The sequence below is a fragment of the Notechis scutatus genome, chromosome 1, assembly GCF_049901735.1.
Source record: "Notechis scutatus isolate UNSWTSFEM ecotype Mainland chromosome 1, rNotScu1.2, whole genome shotgun sequence".
NCBI classification, from domain to species: Eukaryota; Metazoa; Chordata; class Lepidosauria; order Squamata; family Elapidae; genus Notechis; species Notechis scutatus.
This window is the reverse complement of record NC_142009.1, coordinates 88,856,965-88,878,540: the sequence shown is the minus strand read 5'-3', so window position 1 is coordinate 88,878,540 and position 21,576 is coordinate 88,856,965. Positions and strand designations below refer to the sequence as shown.

General features: G+C 37.3%; 2 protein-coding genes across 6 annotated transcripts in view; both read left to right on the top strand.

Annotated features, from left to right (window-relative positions):
• PHACTR2 (phosphatase and actin regulator 2) overlaps positions 1 to 4,206 on the top strand; it is a 103,181-nt gene extending 98,975 nt beyond the window's left edge. For all 4 annotated transcript variants that reach the window (XM_087970537.1, XM_087970552.1, XM_026666205.2 and 1 more), the window contains one exon: positions 1,926 to 4,206. In XM_087970537.1, the coding sequence (XP_087826663.1) occupies positions 1,926 to 1,941 (16 nt within the window). In that variant the 3' untranslated portion in view covers positions 1,942 to 4,206. The remainder of the gene's footprint in view (positions 1 to 1,925) is intronic.
• A 7,092-nt stretch (positions 4,207 to 11,298) lies between these two features.
• LTV1 (LTV1 ribosome biogenesis factor) lies at positions 11,299 to 21,159 on the top strand. Of its 2 annotated transcripts, XM_087970530.1 has the most exons (12): positions 11,299 to 11,399; positions 13,041 to 13,172; positions 13,483 to 13,671; positions 14,025 to 14,112; positions 14,565 to 14,709; positions 14,953 to 15,196; positions 15,702 to 15,829; positions 16,329 to 16,465; positions 17,723 to 17,775; positions 18,839 to 19,039; positions 20,817 to 20,974; positions 21,018 to 21,159. In XM_087970530.1, exons 1-11 carry the CDS (start codon positions 11,397 to 11,399, stop codon positions 20,928 to 20,930), a joined length of 1,434 nt encoding a protein of 477 aa, XP_087826656.1. In that variant the 5' UTR covers positions 11,299 to 11,396; the 3' UTR covers positions 20,931 to 20,974; positions 21,018 to 21,159. The 2 variants fall into 2 exon arrangements, with proteins under 2 accessions (XP_087826656.1, XP_026521992.1); XM_026666207.2 differs by having other exon boundaries at positions 20,817 to 21,159.
• The last annotated feature ends 417 nt before the right edge of the window (positions 21,160 to 21,576 follow it).

Genomic DNA, 21,576 nt, shown 5'->3' with positions numbered 1-21,576 from the left:
GCTAATGGTGGCTAGAAAATGATACATACTTCTGAGAATCCTAAGATTCACTTGCATATCATCTACCCTTCACTTAAAATATTGATATTATGTCCCAAGGCTGATATCTTAAAATTAGCAGTGATATAGCTAAAAATACATTCTGTTTTGCTTTTGATCTGGCAATATAAATGCTAAGCAACTATTTGATTGATCAAGAAAACTAATTTTGTTAAGAAACATAGGTTTTTTTTAATAAACAGTATTCTAACAGATTTATTTGCCACTTTATTGTGACATATGAAAGCAAGATTTTAAAAACATTAACTTAGGAATTTATCAACAATTCCTTGATTATACTGATATACTGATTTTGTGGTCTTTATTTGGATTAGGGAGAAACAGAACTCTCCAGAATATTTTAGCTGCAGCAAAAAGTTAAGCATTTTATTCCTATAAATTCAGCGTCTTAGCAAGATAGTGCAATTCTCCCTCTATAGTCCACTGTGGGAACCTGTTACTTTTTTCCACAAATTCATCCCCTAACCCCTTACATTCACACTACTGTTCTTCCTATCACAGAAATGACTATTCTCTTCTACTTTCTTTTTTAGTGCATTTATAGTCTTGTGGTCCATCATTTGGTTGATTGGTAGACTGGCAAGAGTATAATTGTGCTAGGAAAGAGTGTGTGCCGGAAAAGAACTTTCAAATATTAATCTTCTTCAGCATAGTTTAGGAGTGGGGTTTGGGTATGTACATGTCGGTGTGCATATGTGCAAATATAGGCTGTGCATTCAGCATTGCATGGAATCTTCAGAGTTATAAAGAGTTTATTGTCTTAAATGAATATGGTATCAACAATATTCAGTGTAAGAAGACAGGTGGATAATACTGAGTTGCTATATTGCTTGTCAGAGGCATTCCCATTCTGGTGATTTCTCGGTATATAGCAATGCAGTAATTGCTCTGGACCAGTGGTAAATACATTGCTGTCCAGATTAAAGTTTTATGCGTCTCTTCTTTTCCACTTTTGTATCACATTGCTGGAACTTGCACATTGATGGTGTATATAATATAGTTGTATCAGCCTGTGACTCAATTTCTGACATTGCCTTGACAGAATAGGCATTGTATTTTATTCAGATTGTTTACTTTTGTCTTTTTATTGTCCAAAAATAGTTCTCAAACTACAACTTTATTGGCTCAAATGTTCTAAACTGCTGACTAAAGTAATCTGGTACTTGTCATATACATGGTTACAATTTCAAATTATTGCAAACATTATAACAAGAAACAGACAAGAATAACTTATAATGATAACCCATAAATTTGAAAGTTGTAGAGGCACAAATGATATGTTTCTATGAATGGCTTCAGACATGATCAAAAGCTTCTAAAATCCTTGTTCCTGTACATGTACCCAATGATGCAAGACTTTTGTTCTATTAGTTCTCCCATCTCTGTAGCAAATGAAATAATAACAATAATAGGGCGACATTCTGTTCTTAAATTGAACAGCATTATCCAGTTATGTGAAACAGTGTCTAAACAGAGGGTTCCCGTCAATACATTTTTTTTGTCCATGGGATCTGTTCATCGCTAGTTTGGAAATGTTTTGTCTTTCTAAATCTTTCAAGATAACTCATTTTAATCTGTGGGGTTGTTAAAATATTATTCCTGATAGCATAGCCCACAATGAGCCACGAAGTAAATACATGTATTCATTAATACTTAAAAATTTAGCAGCAGTTTTAGTCAGACTTGAATGTGCTTTTGAAATATGGATTCAATTTAAGAAAGAAAGTGTTATGTATGGTATGGGTATTGTGTGGATGTTTTAGTATTTGGAATTTGAATATTTGAACTTTACAATTGTACTGATCTTTCTTGTAGCTTGAGGATGATGGGAGAAAAAATCAAAACATTTTATTTCTCACCTTCAGGTTTCATCGTCCTTGAGTGTTGAAAATACGCTGTTGCTGAGCACAACTATCTTTCCTGAGGAAAGTCCTCCATTTTGAAGCTCAGAGTATATCACAACTGAAATGTCTGCAGCACCTTAAAACCTGAAGTTACTCTATGTTGTAGGTCTTCATATTTAACAAAAAGAGACAACTAGAAGAGATACAGAAAAGAATATAAAATTGGCCATGTAATATGAATGTTTACTATTTTGTTTTGAATAAAAAAGTCTTACTGTTTTTTTCCTTATATACAGTTGACAGGGGTGAACTGAAAATGACTATTGACAGGAAGAAAGAACAATCCACTTTCAAATAGAATGCGAACAGACATAGCTGAACTACTATTTGTAGGCCAACTGATATACTTAGAATATTTTTTTTCTTCTTCATGGAAGTAAGTTTATAGTATATGAAGAGACTGGATTACTAGAGCAACATGAAAAACCAGGAATGTGAACAATTCTTTTTCTGTCTTCCAGAATGTCTTTTTTGGAGAATTGCCAACTCTACTTCTCATAAATAGTACACATATTGGTGTAATATGTGAATATGGCAGTAATTAGTACAATTCAGTTATGTTTATCATTGTATGATTATGACCTCTAAAATGTCCATTGGGAGTTGCAGTTTTGAGTACAACTGAATTATATGAGTTGTACAACATTAAAACCGCTAAGTGTATATTTATTATTTAGGACTACAACACAAATTACTTTTTTTAAATTTGATAAATTTAAAAGAAGCACCAAGGGTTCTCGGTAATTATGAATCAATTGAAGAATATGTTAAGGAAATTTAAAAAATGTGAGACAATAAGAATGCTGTGAAAAGAACAGATAATCTTTAATCTTGCTTAATCAGACAATAGAGATAATCAGATTTTCAAGGTAAACTGAAAAGTCAACAAAGATGAAATACACATGTACACTTTCCCCCCCTTTTTGATAGTTTGAGCTATATTTAATTGGTCCTTAAATCAGTAAGAACAATATAAGATTAAGGAATGATTTATATTGAAATCAGGATTTATTTCTATCAGAATAGGAAAGATCACGACAGGAGTTTTTTGGGGGAAAAGGGGGCTGACAAATCACAGAATAAACTGGCATCACTTTGCCATGTTTGGGACTATAGTAAATCTTCTTTGTTCAGTTTAAGTGTCCTTTACACTGAAATGGCTGTTCAAAGGCAAATAGGAGTTTATGCACAAGTAAAAATATCAATATACATATGCACAATGGCAAGTGGATTTTTGCTGAATCTGAACCATATCCAATTAATTTGGAGTTTTACTGTACTTGCAAATAAAACTCTTACAGACACAAGTTTTCCCTGCTTGAGCACACCACCTGCACATGGATGGATTCCTACCATAACAGTGCTTTGTTTCTCTTTCCTTTGCTTCTTTGACATTACACCAGTCAGCCTGGGGAATGGGAGCCTTGCCCACATTTAACTGTGTTCAATCTATCCTTCCACTGTGGAGAAGAGGAATAATGGGGATATCCAAAAGGAATCGTTCTTCTGTTCCCAAAGAACCTGTTGCACTGAACATCTCCATTCTAAGGAAGCAAAGGGACAAAGCAGAACATTATTATATGACAGAAAGATCCCTCATCAGAGTCAGGAAATACTCCCCCCTCCCAAACTTTTATGAACCTAGAATTTGAATTATGTTGACTAAAAGTATCCAGTGTTGCAGTTTAGCAGCATTTGGAAGGATTCAGGTTTTGTCCTTTGCTTTAGCAAATTTGATGGCATGCTTTAATGGGAAAGGGACTTGCTGCTGTAGACATCTATTAAATCCTCATTTAGGACCATGAGAAAACTACCAAAAGGGGCTTTAAACTTAACAGCCTTTGTTATGTGTGGTTATGTGGAGCAAATGGTCTACTTTTATATTATCTTGTAACTGTATTTGTGAATATCCAATTAGTATAACAGTAAAAGGTGGAGTGCTTTATTATGTTGGTCCTAAATATGATGGCTTATTATAAGCCTATGACATTGTTTACACTAAAAATTGTCTTATATTAGCACTTATTTATCCTTTTAATGTACACGGTAAAGCTTAAGGACCTGAAATACACAAGGGTATGTATTGCAGTATTACAATATATGTGTATTATTTATCCTTTTTAAAGTCTGTACATACTACCATTTATTTTTTGTCCATGTGTTCTCTTTAGTTCCTAATGATAAAAGATATGTATTTTTTTCAGCAATAAATGATGTCTGTCATGATTTTTTAACGTCAGAACTTTTATTCCTTTCTTTTATTTGAGAAATTAAGATTTTTATCAGAATGACTTTATATGTATGTCCTTAGAAATAAGGCCTATTGAGTTTACCAAGAGCCTAACTATATACCTATGTAAATGTATACAGCATTGAGCTCTAATTTTTTTTAAAAAAGTAACCTAAGTGTGACTGATTTAACACAACAGGCTGTTCAAACAGGACTATTTGTAACAAGAAACTGAAGATTCCAACTAGGCTTAAGTAGATTAAAATAAAATAATTAGAGGAGGGGCTTCCAGCAGATCTGTGTGAGTTGTGAGGATGATCAGCCTATTGCAGATTTTCTTTGAGTGTGGAGAGAAGCAACTGGACTTTCAGTTGCCTCTTGAAAAATATCACCTTTTGAACAACCATGACCAGGATGACTGAGAATCTCCATAGACCAAGGGTCTTCAAACTTGGCAAGTTTAAGACTTGTGGACTTCAACTCCCAGAATTCCTGAGCTAACATGACTGGAGGAGGAATTCTGGGAGTTGAAGTCCACAAGTCTTAAAGCTGTCAAGTTTGAAGACTCCTGCCATAGACTTGGAGTGTGGAAGTTAAGCAGGATCAGGATAGACTATTATTTGGATGAAAACTTCCAGATAATTCCAAGGCTGTATGTTAGAAGTTAAACAATCTTGAAAAATGTATTTTTTTCCTGCACTGTTACCAAGAAAACTATGGATGTGTCCACATAGTCTAAGGCTAATTTATTTGGACAGAAAAAATCCAGATAACCACTGGTACCATATATTTTTTGCCTTTCTAGTGCCATCTAGTGATTATCCAAATATTTGCAGATTTTATAGATCATTTCAGATATGGTACCTTTAATAGTCCCAGGATTCAAACTCAAATGAAAAGATTCCTTGGTGCTTTCTGATGTTTGATGGCAGATATTTCATTACCCAACAATGTTGAAGATAATGTTAATACTATTAATATGTCTTCTCTAGTTGTTCCTTGTTCCAAGATCAGAGAGCACCAAGGACTCTACTGTAAATTCAACCCAGAAATACATAGTGTCTTCTATTGGAATCAAATGATTGAGTTATTCTTCATTTTTCCTTTTTTTTACAAGTTACAAAAATATAGCTATACAGCACCATCCACAGACTAGCTGTATATTTTAACTTAGAATACTGTGCAATATTGGAGGAGTATTAAAATCTTTGAATTGTAATATACAATTTTAACAAATTTTGGTTGTGATATAAAGATAAAAAATTAAAAATTAGTGCCTTCCCTTTTTCTTTTTTGATTGCTTTCATTTCATTTTTTTACTTTGTAATGTTTGAAGGCAGATACAGTCTGAGATTGTGTCTGGTCTAAAAGCAGGAATATATATGGTATAAGCAACTTAGTTTGATGTTAATATAAAGCAATGAACTCCTGTAAATATTCAAACTTATAGTTTAACTTTTTAAAGTTAGTTTTAAATTTATAAGTTCTTTATACATAGGCCATATATCTACCATGTAAGTCACCTCTAGGCAACATATGTGACATGTAAGCTTAATAAATAAATAGTGAAGATCACTTTAGTATAGTCAAACTCAAAAACAAAAAAAATAACAGATCATGTCCACAAAAACTTTTTGCATTCTTTGACAAAGTAACTAAATTAGTGGAGCAGCAAAATTTGTGGACATAGTATAAATTTGACTTCAGTGATGCATTTGACAAGCTTTCTTCTTGGTAAGAAAAGTATGGAACAGAGAGCATCATCAGCAGTGATTTATAATTGGTTGATCAATCACACTCAATGTGTGCTCCTTGGAATTACATCTACATGGAGGGAAGCATGCAGTGGAATAGCACAAGGCTCTGTCTTAGGCCCAGTAAGTTTTCAACATCTTCATAAATGATTTAAATGAATAGAAAGGGAACTCATCAAATTTGCAGACAACATCAATCTGGAGGAAACAACCAACATTTTAGAAGATAGGCTCAAGATACAGGAGGATTTTGATAAGACTTGAGCATTGGGCCCTAGCCAACAAAATATAATTCAGTGATCAGAAAAATAAGATCTTATACTTAGGCAAGAAAAGCCAAACGCACAGGTATAGAATAGGTGATAACTGGCTTAACAGTAGTAACTGTGACAGGGATCTAGGAGACCTACTGACCAATCATTTAATCCAGCAGTGTGATGCAGCTACCAAAAAGCCAATGCCGTCCTAGGCTGCACCCCCAGAGGGACAGCATCAGGATCATGTGAAGTGTTAGTACCACAATAACAAAAAAAAATGTTGAGACTCAGAAACTGAGTACAGAGAAGAGCAACAAAGATAAATATAGAGGACAGGAGGCTAAAGCATAGGTTGAAGAGTTGCAGGAACTGAGTATGACTAACAAAGAGAAGGACTCAGCCTGACATAATAGCAATCTTCCAATATTTGAGAGGCTGTCACAGAAACAAAGCCGGCAGCCTATCCTCCAAAGCACCTGAGGGCAGGACAAGAAGTAACAGATGGGGAAGCTTTACAAAAAGAGATCCAAACCTAGAATTAAGTGAGAAATTTCGTGTCAGTGAAAAACAATCAGTGGTTTGACTTCAGAAGTAGTAGGTGATCCATCATGGGAGGTTTTTAGAAAAGAGACTAGACAGCCATTTGCTTGGATTGTTTATGGAAATTCTCAGTTGTGAACAGTCTTTTCAATGATCTGATTATGGCATCAGAAGTGGTGGAGGACATGGACACAATCTCCAGCCACTTAGAATATGAGTCTACTGCAACCATAAGAGTTTTCCCTTGGAATGGGCCAGCTAAATTTATATGTATTCTTGACCATGGTTTTTTCATATTTTCCTATTCTGTTGGTGTTGCCTTTGGGGCTGCAGAGCGTGAGGCCTGGCAGGGCTGGCACCCAGTAACCCAACTGGTAATGTCTTTATCAAGTTGGGGCCACCAGACGTAGCTCCTTCTAAACTTTTTATTTCAGCCATTCCTGGATGTCCTTCGTACAGGAATTCCAAAACCTGCTTCTGTAATGATGAAGGTATAACTACTCTGGTACCCCATAACAAACAGCCCCCTTGTGTTGAGAGTTCATGCTGTCTTGTGTAAAAGGGGTGAAACTCTTTAGAATTTTGCTGAGTGGGCCACCCCCTCTTAACCCAGTCTATGACTTGAGAGATTACCCTGTCTCGTGTAGATGCCTTTGCCACATTAGAAGCTGTTATAGGTGCTTGCAATTCATTTATCATCAAAATGGAGGAAACAGGAGCTGGGTCACTGACAGTTATAGGTAAGGGGCAGCGGCTCAAAGCATCAGTGTGGCATACATTTTTTCCAGCTTGATGCAACAGTGTACACTATACGCAGCCAGGAAAATTGTCCATCTAATCATACGTGGGGATAACGCCTGGGGTGTCTGTCCCCAGCCAATAATCCTAATAATGGTTTATGATCTGTAACTAGATCGAATTGCCTGCCATATAAATATTCATGAAATTTTTTAACTCCCACCATCAGAGCCAGAGCCTCTTTGTCTGTTTGACTATAATTTCGCTCTGCTGTAGCGAAAGTCCTGGAGAAAAAGGCTATTGGGGTTTCCCTTCCATTGGACAACCTATGACTCAGAACAGCCCCAATGCCATATTGTGAAGCATCACATGCTAGTACTAAAGGTACATTCTCATTAAATTGTATCACTGCACTGTCTGATGTCAAAAGAGATTTCACAGCCTGAAATGCAGCAGCCCGCCTCTTGCCCCAGACCCAAGGTGTGCCTTTGTCCAGCAATCTGTGTAAAGGCTCTGCTAAGGTAGCCTTGTGTGGTAGGAAGATTGCGTAGAAATTTAATAACCCCAAAAACTCTTGCAGTTCTGTTTTGTTTTGAGGTACTGATGCCTTTTGAATGGCAGTAATTTTAGATTCAATAGGATGGAGACCTGTGGCATCAATAGAGTAGCCTAAGAACTCTACCCTGGGAACTCCCACCCTGCATTTCTCTTTATTAACTTTCAGACCTACATCTTGTAGTCTTTTAAGGGCTATGCGTAATCGCTAGAATAATTGTTATTTTGAGGTGGCAGCTATAAGAATATCATCAAATATGGTATTACGCCCTGTATACCCTGCAATATGCACTCCATTAAGTTTTGAAATGACCCTGGGGCTACGCTTACCCCAAACTGGAGGTGCCTGCACCTAAAAGCCCCCCTGTGTCTAATGATGGTTTGTGCCTCTGCGGTTAAATTGTCCACAGGCAATTGTTGATATGCCTGAGAGAGATCTAATTTTGCAAAAATAGTGCTGTGGCCTATAGAGTGGATTAAATGCTGCACCACAGGTATTGGGTAAGAGTACCTATAAAGCTTTATTAAGGGTATACTTGAAATCTCCACGGATTCTTACTGAGCCATCACTTTTGGTAGGTGTTACTATGGACGTCTCCCATCTAGAATGATCAACAGGCTCCAATATACCTTGTGCAATAAACTTATCGAACTGTGCATCTATTTTTGGTTTAAGTGCAAAAGGAACCCTGTAAGCTTTGAGGATCCAGGTTGAATGTAATGGGGTTGCCTATGTATTTGCCAAGAGTCCCATCAAACACATCCTTAAATTCCATTAAGAGGTTTTCTAACTCAGATTCTTGTATGGAATTGATGCCACTTATGTCCAATCCCAATGATTTAAACCAATCCAAACCTAATAAACTTGGAAGTGAACCTTCCACAATAACTAAAGGCAGCTTTCCCACGAAATCTTAGAAACTTATCCTAAATTTATGTATTCCAATGATTGGCACCAGGTTTGATTGGTAGTCTCTGAGGTGAAGGCTGCAGGGCTGTATCCATCTCTTTGATATCTGAGGAACTAAACGTTTAATGGTACTCCAGGAAACAATTGATAGGGAGGAGCCTGTATCAATTTCCATTTTACATGGACTATTTTCAATTTTAATCTTCACGAAAAATTTCTTTCCCCCAGTCTATTTGTTTGTCTTAAATTAATTGTAAACTTCTTATCCATCCTCTTCAATGTGAAGCAGTCTTCGTAATACGCAGTGCCCTTCTCCCTAGTATTTTGGAAATTAGGGCTCTGAAGGGGTGGTAGGAGAGTCCTGCAAGCCTTGGCTAAGTGCCCTTTCTTTTGGCACCTGAGGCAAATTGTATTTTTGAATTTAAAGGCCTGTCTGGGGCGATTCCCTCCACAGCCTAAACACAGAGGTTTTGCCTGGCAAGGTTTTGGCTTCTCCAGACCACTTTCTAGCCATAGGTGCTCTAGTCTAAGGCGATTAATATCATGGTCAGGATCTACGCTATCCTCATCCTCAGTCTGTTCCATATGTACAGACTGATTCCCTCTTGCTGGAATAGTTTCACTACAACCCTGTTCTAGGAGCTGGTTGATTGGACAGCTCGTATGCCTGAGCCTCATCAATCACTTGCTGCAGTGTCAAATCTGGTTTAGCTAACGATGCTGAAGTCGAAGGTCTTTAACCCCACTAACTAACTGGTCCAAAATAATATCGTCCAAAGCTCTGAAACTGCTATGTTGAACGGCTTTCCTTAGATCAGCCATGTACCTGCTTATATTTTCTCCCTCAGCCTGGTAACACCTATGGAAAGCATGCCTTCAAGCTATTCTGGAAGGCTTGGGGGCATCATAGCTTCCCAGGACTGTCAAAATGGTTTCCCAAGTTACCTCATGCACTGTCTGAGGAGACAGAAACGCTGCCACCATGTCTAACACTTCAGCACTGCACAAACTCAAAAAGAACGCTTTTTTCCACTCAGCGGAGATGTCCCTCAAATCGTTTGCCTTGATAAAACACTCGAATCTTTCGAGATAGGACTCCCATGTATCAGTTCCCAACTGATATGAGGCAAAGGAGAGTGCCATTTCCATGGTCAGCAATGGACAGCTCTGAGTGACTTCAGCTCTGAATACTTAAGCTCTGAATCTCTCAGTTGGTTGTCTCCATTTTCTTATCCCATCTTCATCGCCAGTGGTGGGAAATAACTGAGACAGACCAGCAGATTCAGGGTAACCCTTTTATTTAAAAGTTAACAGGGTTAAAATATCTAAACCGCACGCTAACACAGCGGCTGATAGGCAACAGCTGATCGCATCTGACAGCCCTCTATATAGCACTGTTAAACGCTCCCGCTCGTTCCTTAGACCTGGCAGAAGATTTCAAATCACAACAATCCAGGTCATGGTTGTCTCAAAGGTGCTTTTTCAAGAGGCAACTGGACTTTTTGGTTTTTCTTTGAAGACCTTTCACTTCTCATCCAAGAAGCTTCTTAGGCTCTGGGTGGCTGGTGGGAAATGGAAGCAGAGCCGAAGAAGCTTATAGTTGCCTCTTGAAAAAGCACTTTTTGGATTTGTTCCAATTGGTATAGCCTCCTGCTTGAGCAGGGGCTGGACTAGAACAGAGGTCTCCAACCTTGGCAACTTTACGACTTGTGGACTTCAACTCCCAGAATTCCGCTGAGGAAATCATAAAGTTGCCAAGGTTGGAGACCTCTGGACTAGAAGACCTCCAAGGACCCTTGCAACTCTGTTATTCCGTAATTCAGTATTACAAACCGTAAGATTTATAGTGCGTTAATACTCTTTCACATAGTGACGAACATCACTCAGGGCAGGCAGAATAGACGTCAATGACGACCATCACTCGGAGTAAGCAAGCTGTAAGCCACAAAAGTTCACGTGAAAGAAACGATACATTTATGGGCACTTCCGGTATACTATAGGGTTTTATTTAAAGACATCATTCTGTAATATGAACTATGCCGCTCTAGCCCTTTCTCTTCTCTACCAATACTTCCGCCGGAAAAGGGAGAGCGCATTGTTGAAGCTTATGGTTTTCTTGGGATCATTCCCGGCATGAATACGTTATTATTGCATGGAAAGAAAAACTGTATACTCCATTCTCGCTTGACGATATTTCTAGCGTTGCTGGATATTGTAGCCAGACAATTTATTTGCTTGCCACCCTTTTCAACAACAATTGGTATAGTCCAAGATGGCTCGAAGTGCACCAACGAGATCGGAAACGGAGAGCGACAACTTCGGAAGACCGATCTCTTTCCGGAACCGGAAAAACGGGGAGCAGCAAAGCTCGTTAGGTGTGGGAACTCGGTTCGCGAGTTCGGTGGATCATTCGGCGCTTGACGGCCATTAGTGTCGGAGCCTCGCACAATGGTGAGCGGGGCGTGAAGTTCAGCCTTGAGCAGGCTGGCAGTCTTGGGCTGCGGCTGTCCGTTCTCTCACCCTTTTATGGAGGAAGGTGGATAATCTGGGAAAGATTGTCATCGACAGAAATGGTGTAGGGTCTCCTGCCTGGGCGGGGAGGTTGGACTAAATGACCTTACAAGATCCCTTCCAACTCTGTTTAATCTGACTATCTCACCAGTGGCAGAGCATTTATGAGCTTGCTGTGACTTTCAGGGGGAACATTTCGGGATGGGTGAAATCCAGAGAAATGCAAATAGAGGCACCAGCACGTTCAGGCACCTGCACTTGATGCCCTGTAATGCCATGCAGGCATTGAATCTGAGGCTGCGTTACTAAGAAACGCAGCTGATTGAAATACGCAACTGTACTGACAGTTAATGAAAATGGTGTGGAGTCAAGAACAGCTTGGCATTTGAAAACTTAGTAAAAGAATGGATATGTGACCAGATCAATTAGGATTTTGCCAGCAGGAAGCCTCCCACAGAAATCCAAGTGGTGACAGAGTCAGGATGCTGCACATATTTTATGGCCTCCACATAGCAACACATAGCAACAACAACATAACTGTTTCTAGGTTTGCACGATATAATTTCCTGTGAATAGGTAAATCTTTTGGTGTTGCTTTGTGTAGCCATTAAATATGTGTAGCTTCCACAATCTGTCACCACTTTGATATCTGTGTGAAGTACCTACCTGGTAAAGGTAACTGCAAATTGCATGTGATATGGGATTTGACCAGGAAAAGGAATCATAACTATCCTCTCCTGTCTTTTATGAAGATTGGAGTAACTGTGACACTTAGAAGTATTTGTTCACCTTACTTTCTTAGATGCTGTTACGGTGGAGTCAAATTCTTATGCTGAGGGCATTGTGTTGGTTGGTGATTTGTTTCCTGATGAGATATAAATTACTTATTACTTTTAAAATCTAAATGGTTTGTGTTAAGTTTAACTGAGCAAATGTCTCCTTTATAATTTCCATTTTTCTCCCTCTCTGATATGCTGGGATTAGCTGAGATGATTTACTTGTGATGAAGGTTTCTCTTGGCAACCTGAATTCAGTCTTCTCTGTATCAGGTTTACTGGAACTGTGGAGTCTGGTTTCATGCTTTTTATTATACACTGAAGAGATATTTTGTTAGTATACAGTATATAAAGTCAGGTAACTTGAGAATCATCTAGATGTCCTGAAAGAGATAAGCATAAAACTTATCAAAGGGAAAAACATTCAGTGTGGAATTCTCTGCAATGGGATGATCCAAACATATCTGCCAGAAGATGTCTAGAGCTCTGCAAATTACTCTGTGTAATTTGGAATCAGATAAGCCATCCCAACAAAATTCAATCAACTTATTACATTTAACACATTTTTAAAAACTAAAAGAATTCTAAATATGTATGTTAACTAAAGATGAAACAGATTTGTTTGTTTGTTTATTTGGTCTATATGGTTGCCCAGATCAAAGTAATGTGACTCTGTGCATCATAAAACATTGTTTTTTTACAATTATATTCCATGGGAGGATTTGAATAACCCATTTACATAGATAAGCAATGAAACCCTTATCAGTTTTGTTCCATTTTCAAAGAACTGTCTCTTGTTTTGTAGCCTCACAGACGGAAAAAACCTTTCATCGAAAAGAAAAAAGCTGTAACATTTCATGTAGTGCACAGAAGTCAGAAGGACCCTTTGACAGCTGATGATAGTGCACCTCAGAGAGTTCTGCTGCCTACATTAAAGGTAATAAGAAATGACAAAGCTGAAGAAAAGCAGGCTAATGCTTACTTTAGGTAGAAGGATGGGGAAGGGCTATTCTGCCTATGGATGGACTTTCAGGAGATACTTGAGTTGACTGACCATTGTGGGAAAAGGATGCTGCAGAAAAAATGTCAAGGCTTTCCATATGTTCTTCCTAATAGAGGAATTCTGAATTTTCTGAGAATCAACATTGGTACGAAGATGTGTAATTGGAACCATTATGCTTTTTTTCCCTTTAAGTTTGACAGCAACATTAGCTGAATTCATTAATTTCCTTCTTCAATGCCCTTAGAGAAATGATGAAAAAAGAAAAGAAGAACAGCGGAAATATGGAGTATTTTTTGATGATGATTACAATTACTTGCAACATTTGAAGGAAGCTTCAGGATCTTCTGAACTTGTTCCATCAAGCTTCCCAAATCAGGGCAGGATTGTAGTGTTCACAGAAGGGGAGGTAGAAGATGAAATTCAACACATTCCAGTAAGTAAAAATGTCCTTGGCTGCTGTGGTGGTATTTCTTATGATTACCATATGTATGTTCAAATCAAACTAGTAGTACTTCTTAAATTTAAAGTTTAAATTTTTAAACAATGTTTTTGATTTTCATGTGCCTTTTTTCAACCACCCATTGAATTCTTTTATGATAGAAACTACTACATTTTGATTCATTAGTGGTGCTAATAAAATTACTGACAGCATTCCAAAATTTTTTATTATGAGGCATTAAAAGATTTGTGCACTGTATCAAATGAAAAGTATGCTAGAAACTCAGTGAGGATACTTGGTGTCTTGGACATTTTAAAAGAAAATGCTACGTATTCTTTGTTCTTTAGGCTCCCACCATTAAGCTGCCCTCCTCAGTATTTGCATCAGAATTTGAAGAAGATGTGGGACTATTAAACAAAGCTGCTCCTGTTCCAGGTACTTCATTTACACTATATTCTTTTATGTGCACTTATATTGTAAAATGAAACTTTTTAAAATACATTTTTAATCTGTCCTTCACATTATTAGTGACGTATATGTGATTGAGGACTTCTGTTACTGTCCTAATCTGTAAAAAGAGATAAATTACAAGGGTGCATAAGATAACTGTTGCTTGCCTTGATGGATACCTTGTGCCACTGAGGCAGCACATTATTTTCATCAAGAAGACAGCACTGTTTACTATTCCATTCAATTTAGTCTTAAAACACTTCTGAAAAATTCCAAGGTTTGATCTGAGAGTAACAGGAGAAAGTAGTTTTCTAACTGATTGCTGTTGTAGTTAATTATTTTTTTCTTTTGGTAAATAATTTGTGTTCAGGGAAATTGACAATTCTTTGAAATGACTTAATTCACTGCTTTTTTAAACGTCTTTTATCTAACAATAGGGCCTAGACCGGATCTTGATCCTGACATTATTGCAGCACTAGATGATGACTTTGATTTTGAAAATCCAGATAATCTGCTTGAAGATGACTTCATCTTAACAGCTAATAAACCTGGAAGCCTCAAACAGGGGAAGGAACTCTCTTGGTAATGGAATGAAAACCATACTACTATATTTTTATTATTTTACTCAGTTTTCTACTGGGGAGGGAATCCCAATACTGGGTGTATCAAAATTATTCCCCTCCTTTTTCAGGTCTTCATTGATTACTATTTCATTCTTAATTATACTTTACAGTAGTACATGAAAAAACATGAACTATTAATCAGCATATTAGTAAGATGAAGTGTAAATCTAAGGAAGCCAATTAATTTATATGCTATTGCCAGCTTATCTGAAGATGAGGATGCATGGGAAGATGTGGAGGAGGAAGAGGAGGGAGAAGATTTTCAGAGTGATGAAGAATATGATTCTGAGGGTCCTTTGTCAGATGACAGTGATTTTAAAGGGAAGATGAAAGAATTTCTCTTCATGGAAGAAGAGACCAAGAGCCGTTTCACAGAGTATTCCATGACCTCTTCAGTCATGAAAAGAAATGAACAACTGACACTTCTGGATGAAAGATTTGAGAAGGTGAAATAAACTTACAACGGTTATTGTAATTATTGACATATACTTCAAAAATATTAATTTTAATTCTGATCTCTTCACTCCTTGTATTGCTCTATTAATGTGCTTTTTCTTAAGAATTTTGAGGAGTTTTATAATACTGCATCTAATGCAATGACTTACCTTGAATTTTTCCTTATTTTTTCACTAAAAGAAATTAAAGTTTTTAACACTTTAATATTTGCCAGTGGTGATGATTTTGGATATTTATTGGTTTAGTTTTGTTGTATGCCACTCAGAATCACCTGTTTGTGAGATGGGTGGCTATATAAATTACACAAAGAGATAGACTCAATCACTGGAATAACAATAACTTTCGTTTCATGAGCTTTTTTCATCAGTGGAAAAAATAATTGTCCTCAAATACATTTTAAATTCATTTTAAAATGTATCTGAGTGTTGTGATTTAAGTTTGTTACTGAAAGTTTATGGGATTGATTTAAATACAATATTTTTTTTTCACATTTAGTTTTTCGAACAATTTGATGATGATGAAATTGGACCACTGGATAATGCTGAATTAGAAGGTTTCATCCAAAGTGACAGTGTTCGATTACAAGAAGTTTTGAATGACTACTTCAGAGAGAAAGCAAAGGAGTATGTAAACAATTTATATGGCTGTGGCACGTTTGGGGAAAGAACTCAGTTAAGACTTTGGTTACATCTGGATTGATTAATGTTAACAGGTCCACGAACCAGTTGTTTAGCAACCAGTCTAAGTTACAATGTCCTTTTCAAAAGGTACTTATGACCCAGTTCCAAACTATGAATACCTTTTAGGAGTTTAGCAACCAGCCTGCATTTACAGACATTTTTAGTTTCTCATGGTCACATGACTGCAATTTACAATGTTTTTGCCAAAATTCGGCATTGTTTCTGGCAAAAATTGACTTTATAGCCGCAATGTTCACTTAATACCTCACCACTAAAAAAGGTCATAAAATCAGTCCCATGATCTATTTAATTACCGTAACTGTCAGGTAAATAGCTAAATAATATTGGTTTAAGAAAGAAAAGCTGGCAAGTTTTTTTAAAATGACAGTATTTTAAAAGATTTAATTTATTTGCCTTCTGTATCTTTCTTTTTCTTTAAAAGTTGTGTGAAACTTGATGATATTGAAACCAAGAAAGAAGCAGAGTTGCCCTTGAATGAGGAAGAAGATGAGATTGAAGAAATGGTAACGTTAATCATTGAAGAACCAAAAGAAAAATGGGATTGTGAATCCATTTTAAGTAAGTATTTATTTATTCACATTTGTATTAGCTGCTCTTTTCATATAGTGACTCCGGATGGCATATCTAATAATAAAAGAATATACTGTATAAAAATCATTAAAAACCCCTCAAGTTTCACTCCTCACTGATCTCCAGAAACACTACAGATATCTCTTAACCCATTTCATCTCCCTTAGCTCTTCCTTGAAAGTTGGAAAGTGACAGGATCCATGAACTAGGAGGTTGCATGTGTATGTGATCCAAAGCCTTGCCTCTTATTCCAAGTGACAGCCAGAACCAGATTATGCTGCAGACCATTAAGACAACCCCCAACCCCTTTGGAACCCTTCTAGGCCCATCATTTGCCATAGACGAATTGATCGAACAGGTCCAGTCTTCCTTTGGTGGAGGGCAGCACTAGAGAATCTCAAGGTTACCATGACAGAAGAGCCACAGAGAGGACTTCCAATTCCAGATCACTGTACCACTGCTGCCACAACAACAGAGAAACAACAAGTCAAATGTGTGACCACTGGCCCTGAATGACCTGGAATAGGCCCATGGTGGCCATGAACTCCTGAGGAACTCTAGAGCTTACTCCCAAGGAATGCTAATTGAAATTCCCCAGGCCCGGGAATTTCCACTACCAACCCTAAGATGGTGTCAAGGAGCACAGGTAGGGATGTTGCTACGCAGCAGGATGCAGGGATCTCAACTGATCCTTAGATCCCAAATTAATGAACAGAATCTCACATCCAGTAACTTGTGGAGCTGTGTCTTTGAAAGCCATCCGAGATTCCCAAATAACAATTACCATCCCTCACCCTAAATGCTTCACCCAGAACTCATATAGGCACATTTCCAAGAGAAATTTCTACACCTAGTAACATCTCAACAATCCACATCAGGTCAGCCATAAAAGAAGCTTTATTAATCTGGCATTTAATAGCAACAGCAATATACAGAGTTACCTAGTTGGGGTAATAAAACATCTATAAGAAAACAAGCTCAGAGAGTACCAAGGACCCCTCATGCAGAATTATGAATATTTTTATAGGAATAATCCTACTTTTGCTAAGAGTCAAGTTTACTTATTTGCTTTTAAGAGCTTTCACTTTTTAATATATTTATCACAGAATTATCATTAGCCTCAAAGACATCCATAGGTTTAAAAATGGTTTATTAATAAGGTGTTTCAGACATTTCAAATCAAAAGTTCAGGAGAAAATTAGTTTCTTAAGAAGCTAACCTTTGATATTATGTCTTCTCTTTAAGGTACTTATTCAAACTTATACAACCATCCAAAACTTATTGAGGTGCCAAAAAAGGTGAGTGGAAATTTCCATTACACTTTAAAAACTTCTTATTGCAATGAGTGGGATCCAAAGAACTATTAAGAGGTATATTCAAAAATTTGACTAAAGGGATATTTAATTTCAAATGCAGGTGGTCCTCGACTTACCGCCGTAATTGAACTCAGAATTATGGTCGTAAATCATTGTAATGGTACACTGAGGTATCATGTGACTGGAATCAAAGTTACAAACTTTTTTTATGACAGTTAAGGGAATCTGTTTTCTGCAAAATTTTGCTGGAAACTGGAAATAAACGTCAGGAAGTGGCAAAAAAGTCACAGATTAACTTCCCTTTAGATCTAACAGGGAAGATGTGTTATGGTTTCCAGCAGCCAGGGATTTTCCTTAGATGGGTCCCAGGAGGCAGGCCTTCTCTTCCAGGACATTCTCCTTGTAGAACATTCTCCCCCCTGAAGTTAGGCTCACTCCTTCCCTGCTATTGTTTAGGAAGTCCCTCTAGTTATGTCATCCAGACTGGGTTTTTGGGAACTAGAGACAATTATAGTTGGCTCCATTGTGACTGATATTGCTCTCTCCATGGGGTTTGTGTATTTTAAAATGTTTTGATAATAACCTTATTTTAATTATTTCTTTTTATCCTTTTATAATAATCATTTTTATCCATTTGCTGTTTTATTCAATTGTACACCATCCAAAGTTATTTTGTGTGAGTTGAGCTGCCGTGTGTGTGTGAGAGAGAGAGGGAGAGGGAACATACTGTAGAAACAGTGTAGAGTTTGTGATCTGTCTCTTTGAAAGTTAGCCCTTTTAGGGAGGGAGGAAAGGAAGGAAGGATCCAGCTTGTACCTTATCAAAGTGCTGAACAGGAATGAATGAGTGAATGAGTATATAGTGTATGTATAATGAATTCACATATCAAATATGAATTAACATAGGCACCAGTTTTTCCCCCCAATGGCACCTAAACATTTTATTCGGTTTATTGGCGGGCTTAGTATTTTGGTTTCTGCACATTTCATTGAGCCAGTTAACTCATTGTTTTAAAAAATTCATTAGTTCCATGTATTTTTTATAGCTTAACTCAATTAAAGTATCTAAGAAGACAGGAATCCCAATAGATGTTTTGCCTCAGAGAGGACCTACAGCTAAACAGACTGAGCGCATGCAAAAGATTAATGACGGTGATTTGCCAAGAATATCCACACAACCACGCTCTAAGGATGAGAGTAAGGAGGATCGGAAAGCTAGGAAACAAGCTATTAAAGAAGAGCGAAAAGTAAGTTTTATTTGATTTTTTTAAAATAAATGTATTTAATTAATTAACCTTATTAACCTGTAATTGACTGAAGCAAGATGGATTACTGTTATGTCATAACTCAATTATATAAGGTATTAAACAACAGAAATGTTGCTTAGTGTATATATTATTCCCACAGTATGGAACTCAAAATAGATTATTTAGGATACCCATTTAGGCACTGAATTTAGCTTTAGTGAGATTGTGGCTTCATACACACATAGAACTTGACAACTATAAAGCCATCCCAATGAACAAAGAAATGGCATGAACCTAAATAGAAGGCCTAAGGTAAAATTTAAGGGTAATATCAATAAATTGCTCATTTTTTTCTTACACGGTAGAGAGAAAGGGGGATTAAAAAAAAACATTTTAAGTTATAGGTAGTCCTCCATTTAAGACCACAACTGGGCCCTGAATTTTGGTAATCGAGCAAAGCAATCATTAAGTTAATGTGAGGGTCATTAACTGGAACACTGAGGAAAAGGAACACTGGGTGGGAAGGGGCAGAGATAGGGCACAGGCCCTCCACCAATCCACGAGGCCAAGGCCTTTCCTTGGAACTGAATTGAATTCCAAATACTGTTCAAGGACTGGTTTTAATCAGTAAAGGTCTAACGTGGCTTGCCACTTGTGTACTTACAATGCCCTCTTTCCCTGTCAGATTCAGGCTATCTTGTATGTTCTTTTTGAGGGGGCTGGCTCTTGTGAAGTGGAAGGTATGGGGACCTGCAGGCATGCTTTCTCAATGGCAATTCTCACATTATGGAATACCATTGTCCATTGAGGATTTGGGTTTGCTCTACTTAAGGCAGTAGAAAGAATCTTGTTCCATAGATTAGTTCAGATGATGGCCATGGGCTGCTTTTATAGTTTGTTTGGTTTTTTTGGGGGGGAGGGGTATTTTTGAAAGAGGTGACAGTTGCTTTTTACCCTTATTGTTTTTGTTTGCTTTTCATAAATTGTCCTGAGTTTTTAAAAAGTGTAAGTGAGCGGAGTAAAATAGAAATTGTTGTTTTACATGGTTCAGTGGCAGTAATTGAGAACTCAGTCAAAATATTTAAGGTTAACTCAAAGCTGTGGAAAAACCTGTTAGTTTAAAAAAATAATCCCAGAATCCCAGAGCAAAAGGGGTGGGACTTCTCAATGTCAATTAGCAAATTCCATGTCTTCCACTGTAACTTAGTAATTATAGAGGAGAGAGACCCGTTTCACAACAGACTACTGGTAAGATAAAACTGGAACAAATCTTGCCCCTTCTTTTTGTCTCCCCAAAAGTCCATTGTTTTTTTTACTCACTTTGTCCCTTTCAGTGAGTTTTTTTCCTCTTATTTCTTGTGGAAAATGTTTCTTTAGGAAGAAGCAGGGAGACATAAGATGCTAAGGCTTGTGAATTGCCCCTTAGGCAAGATATGGGTAGAATGATTTGGAATGGTGTTTATATTGATTTGATTAGATCATCTCTAAATGGCATACACTATATGCAGAGTGGGGGGGAATTCCTGGGGTTTTTTTTGTTTGTTGTTTGTTTTACTGTTATTGCAGTGAAAAGAAAAACGGAAGATGTGTGCCCTATTTTAAAAAGTATGAAGTGAATTATTAACATCTGAAAAATTAGGCATCCTTTCAGTACATTAAGTCTCTTCTGCCAAGAGTTCTGAGAAAGATATTGCTGAAATTGTATCTGCAATGCTAATTGCTTTGAGAACATTTTCATGAAGCAATATATTAATATTGTAAATTATTTCCCTATTAGGAACGCAGGATAGAAAAGAAAGCAAACAAGTCGGCCTTCAAGCAAGAGAAGACAAGGCAAGAGAAAGAGCTGCTTAACATGAAACAGAATCTTCAAGGACTCAAGCTGTCATAATGGAAGAACTGCTTCTTGTTAAGGACGATGGCCATTTCCTTCTGGTTGTTAACTGGAAAAGATACTTTTGATTTAACACACCAGAAGTGTAGAAATAATGACTGTGTTGTTTAAACATGTCTAACCACCAATGTTTACTTACATGGAAACAGTTTTTTGGTTACCACAACAATAAAACTAGGGTGTTTTTCTATTTTCACAGTAACAATAAAACCCCTTTTCAAATTCATCTGTCACCTTTCCTTATAATAAAATTAATTCACTTTTATGGCGCTGAATGCTGGCCAATCACAAAATTCATTGCTCTTTACACGCCATGGAGATGCACATGCTTTATTGGCCATTAGGTGTTTCTCTTCTTGACCATGTCAGCAATGACACAGACAGCAAATGGGCATTGCACCAATACCTGAGAAAATGCAGGAGAAACCCCTACAGTGGTGTGGCCATGTCTTATGAGCAGCACCCCACACCTTCATCTGCATCACCTTCCATTTTATCACAGATGGCAAGCACCCAGTGGAAAGCTGAAGCAGAGATGGCAAGACACAAGAAATGCAGACATGAAATTTGCCCAGTTGGACCTGGATGCTACGTTTGATATACAAGATGGCATTTGTCAATTCAAAAATTGGACCCCGCACTT

Bases quoted from the DNA above. Each gene is read 5' to 3' on its own strand.
- LTV1 (XM_087970530.1), top strand. The intron at 14,710-14,952 runs GTAATGGAATGA...TGCTATTGCCAG, and splicing joins CAGGGGAAGGAACTCTCTTG to CTTATCTGAAGATGAGGATG. The intron at 19,040-20,816 runs GTAAGTTTTATT...TTTCCCTATTAG, and splicing joins CTATTAAAGAAGAGCGAAAA to GAACGCAGGATAGAAAAGAA.